The sequence below is a fragment of the Frankliniella occidentalis genome, unplaced genomic scaffold (assembly GCF_000697945.3).
Source record: "Frankliniella occidentalis isolate FOCC.00 unplaced genomic scaffold, Focc_3.1 Scaffold27, whole genome shotgun sequence".
Classification (NCBI taxonomy): Eukaryota; Metazoa; Arthropoda; class Insecta; order Thysanoptera; family Thripidae; genus Frankliniella; species Frankliniella occidentalis.
Genome location: NW_026267157.1, coordinates 1,349,652 through 1,353,600, shown reverse-complemented (window position 1 = coordinate 1,353,600; position 3,949 = coordinate 1,349,652). Strand labels below are relative to the sequence as shown.

At 40.3% G+C, this 3,949-nt stretch overlaps 2 protein-coding genes across 2 annotated transcripts; both read right to left on the bottom strand.

The window, feature by feature from the left end:
- Nucleotides 1-1,121: 1,121 nt before the first annotated feature.
- LOC113211666 (autophagy protein 5) lies at nucleotides 1,122-2,787 on the bottom strand. Its single transcript, XM_026430117.2, has 6 exons — nucleotides 2,448-2,787; nucleotides 2,125-2,210; nucleotides 1,923-2,039; nucleotides 1,711-1,835; nucleotides 1,401-1,601; nucleotides 1,122-1,319 (listed from the first exon to the last, which is right to left on the bottom strand). The coding sequence occupies exons 1-6, from the start codon at nucleotides 2,601-2,603 to the stop codon at nucleotides 1,210-1,212; spliced, it is 795 nt and encodes a 264-aa protein (XP_026285902.1). The 5' UTR covers nucleotides 2,604-2,787; the 3' UTR covers nucleotides 1,122-1,209.
- Nucleotides 2,788-3,141: 354 nt separating this feature from the next.
- On the bottom strand, nucleotides 3,142-3,926 carry LOC113211673 (protein obstructor-E-like; the record flags this gene model as incomplete). Its single annotated transcript, XM_052265462.1, has 2 exons — nucleotides 3,142-3,358; nucleotides 3,613-3,926. Coding segments are annotated over 2 exons (372 nt in total), but the record flags the coding sequence as incomplete, so codon positions are not given.
- Nucleotides 3,927-3,949: the final 23 nt, after the last annotated feature.

Sequence of the window (3,949 nt, the reverse complement as noted above, 5' to 3'; positions counted from 1 at the left end):
GCATCGTTGTGTGGCTCCAGGCGGCAACGCCAGGGAAGTGCCAAGTGACAATAGTGAAATGATCAGGATAATAAACTATTATGGGCGATTGCTGTTAATAATAATTATATTTGGCGAAGGGTATAGACGGGTAGTATAGTATAAGAAGGGTAGTATAGACGTATAGACGGTTCAGTTTAAGCTGCAACTCGAGCACTGTCGGCTGTAGCTACAATCCTGTAGCTACAAACAGGGACGTCGTTTTGGGGCCCGCCGCCTGCCCGCTTGGCAGGCAACCCATCCGTCACCGGAGTGAAAGTCAACAGTGCTCACTGGGATTACGTAGTATGAGCAATATATCTACGATAACTGACAAGGCTCACCATATCACATTAGTGCGACGCCCTGTTGAAAGATCTCTTTTCATTTTCCAGACATGATTAGTTTTTGTTTAATTTTAGAGATTTTAGTCTGTCTTTGACTGCTATTTCTGTTTTCCTCCCTCTGGTCTAGTTGAACGACGGAGTACCATGGGTTAGGGAGGGATACTGCCACAAACATACTGAGAAAGGAAACTGCCTTTTGTTACTTTTTGTTTTGTCTCATTTTTATTGAAACAGGTACAACACCCCTATTAAATATAAAAAGTATCACAGGGAAAGAAAAATAGCACTCTTTGACAAGATAGTAAACATCAGTATCTGAAACTGCTGCCAAAATAAATTTATAAGATAACAGCAGCTTACAAAACAGTAATGGATACAGTCATATATAAAATAGGTGTGACTTGAGTCCACGGCTGGCATTCAGTTTTTAATGACAGCAGAAGGAAAAATCCATTGAATTAATGTCCAGACTGTGTGAAATGACTAAGCAACGATTTCTTTTAAAAATAACTCAACCAGGGCGTAGCAAATATTAAAAAAATCATTAATTGTAAAAGATCAGTTATCACACAGACACAATAAGTTAATCAAAATTGACAAGTTATGCCCTCCTTTGTTTCTAGCAGGAGATACAAAATGTTGTACTTCTGAATCATGTATTCCTTTTTTAGTTACATTGATGATTTTACAAAAATTGCTACCTTAACAAATAGAACAAGTAAAATTGGAACGCAGCACAAGTAAAACAAGAGCACAGACAAAATTAAATTTAAGTTTATTTCCCAGCTCTTGAGTGACAAAATGTTTCCAAAGTCGGACACTGTACTGTCTGGCGTTAATTATACTAGAAAGCAACACACAAATGTAAGAAATTATCTGGATAACTTAGGTGTTCACTCATCCACTGCAGAGGGGTATCGGATGGTGGCTCTACTCCATGCGTTGTTACTTTGACTGAAATTAAAGAAAATAAAATTAAAATGTGCTGTGAATTCTATAGAGAAAAACAAGGACAGGGTAATGCACGGTTTTTACCTTTACTGGCATTTTCTGCGTAAATTTCCTGCAAAAATTGAAACAGAGTTTTCCTTTGACCTTCTTCTGTCACAGGTTTGACTAAGCGTTGTATGAAAGGTTCATCTCCCTGATACAACCGAAATGGAATATATTTGAAAGTTTCGTCACTGCCAACCTCCATAAGCTTTCGATTTACAGCCCAAAATTGATCAAATTTGTCTGGAACAGAAAAGAAGGCAAAATAAAAATTAAAATACAATGCAAATCTAATTGAATTTACCTTCAACAGTACTTTCAAGAACTGGTAAGATAGAAAAATCTGACTTACCATTTTGTAATCCAAGCCATAACTGGTTATGATCTTTTTTCTGCATGTTTGATACTACTTGACTTCTATGCTTTAAGACATCTGCTTCCTTAATACATGACATAAAATAAGATTCTACAGCTTCCCTGCAAATTTAATTAGTAACAGCTTGTTGGAATAAATTCTGAAAGGATATACTTAATATACCACTCTAAATTACAGTTACATTGTACCTTGAGGAGCAATGCAGCAGTTCTGCCTCGGGAAACTTATCAAAGTGTATAGTTAAGCACCATGGAAGGGAAATTTCTGGTATGTGAAGATCAAATAAAACCCCTATAGGGTAATGCCTGCAAATCAACATAATAAATACACAGTAAGTGACAACTACAATATGAGTTTACTGAAAACAGAAAGCCCTTAAATATATTTTACCATTTTAAAGGCTGTCCGTTAAAGTCCACCCACATTTCTGCATCGTGCTTATCGGGATGAATATATCTTTGGAAATGACGTCGAACCTGTGACAACAAAGAAATAACAGTATTGTAGAGAGAGATAAATCTGGCCACGGAAAATATATGTTAGATATAGAATTTTTAAAACAAAATAATGAAGTAGGTTTACTCTGATGCAAACAGTGACAAATACAGTTCAGTGTACATAGTGAGCAGCCACCTTTTAACCTCTCTTACACGTGGATCAATTAGTTGCCCTTAAAACTGTGCTACACGGTAAAGAGAAACGTATCCACAAACCTTATCAGTGACTAGTGGGAAATACGACAATCTTGGTACCATCAGGTAGTAGGGATCGGGTGCCTGCAGCCCATTAACCTCACTGGAGTCGAGCTGAAAGCACACAGGAACCCGACCATCCCAAATTTCACGCAAGACCTCACGATCGTTGGCCATTTTCGTAGTGACACCAAGATAAACCAGCTCGACACTCGTATTGCAAGGTGCTGTCAAATTTCAAGATTGAAATGCCATTCTTCTTCCATTATTTTCATGGACAATTTTTGTCTAAATCCTCCAAGTATTTGTTTTGTTTGGCCCACTGCAACAACCACCCCCACTACCACGAATGCCAGAGAACCAAATCTAGAAATAAGCGCAGGCAGTGGCAGAGTCGTATTCAGATTCCCTTTCGTCAGCACTGATTTCGTGTCGACTTCCTACTCTTGCAAATCTATTGCTCTCTTGCAAAAGGTTGCCACAGCTAGCCTATTGACCTTGGTTTTGAATATTTTAGCAGATTTCAGCGTTTGACTTATCTGAAAGGGTCGATATGCAAAGTTCCTCTATTATAACATAAAAATACGATCTTTAGAGGTTGGCATAACTGTTTCTTAAGATATGCAAGAGAGGCGGTTGATCGATTTGTTAAATTTCTATTGAAACGATTTTATTGGGGTAAAAAACATAAATCAATACAACAAAAAAATGCGCGTTTAAATGTTCTTTGTAATTTATTAAATGGCACTTAGTTATCATCGTCAACGAAATTTCCACGCCAGAGATGTGGAGGGAGATCACAGGTTTGTCAGGGAAGTGCCAATTGGCAGGACCGTGGGAAATATTTCTCTACTTCGACGTTTCTTCTTTCTCTTCAAAACAATCTTGTAGGCCTCAGACGCTCATCTCTCCTGGACAGCTCTGCTGGAGCACTAAAGTGTTGGAAAAACATAGGAAAATATGGAGCTCAATAAAGGTAAATTACAATAACGAAAACTACACGGTATTACGTCACGCCTAGGGGGTGGGTTACTTTTTTGAGCACTTTGGCGGACATAGTTGAGAAACGCCTCCAGGGACAAATGTTAGCTGCGGAGATAAACGCCCGCACTTACGGCACTGCATTTTCAAAAAGTAGACGCCGTGATAAAAGTACCCCACCCCCCGTCACGTGACGGGCGCTGACCAGCCGGTGACGTTCTCGGCGGCGTCGCAGCCGCGCAGCAGCTCGCTGAAGGCCCTGCCCTCGCCGCAGTTGTAGCGCCGCGGCCGGCCGGCCACGCACGCGAAGTAGTGCTGGCAGTCGGTGTTGGACCGCAGCAGGCGCGTCTCGGCCGGTGGCTGGCCCAGCAGCGTGGGCTCCTCGGGGCACCGGAACTGCAGGAACGCTGCGGCACCAAAACGATCACAATGAAAACGAGGCTCGGGGAAACCACGATATCGTTTCGATATCGTTTTAATATCGTTTTGATATAGTTTCGATATCGTTTCGATATCGTTTTAATATCGTTTTGATATAGTTT

Excerpts from the sequence above, each read along its gene's own strand:
- LOC113211666 (XM_026430117.2), bottom strand. The coding sequence starts at position 2,603 with ATGGCCAACGATCGTGAGGTCTTGCGTGAAATTTGGGATGGTCGGGTT. Across the intron at positions 2,211-2,447 it reads TCCCACTAGTCACTGATAAG|GTTCGACGTCATTTCCAAAG; the intron begins GTTTGTGGATAC and ends TTGTTGTCACAG. Across the intron at positions 1,602-1,710 it reads ATGGCTTGGATTACAAAATG|ACAAATTTGATCAATTTTGG; the intron begins GTAAGTCAGATT and ends TTTCTGTTCCAG.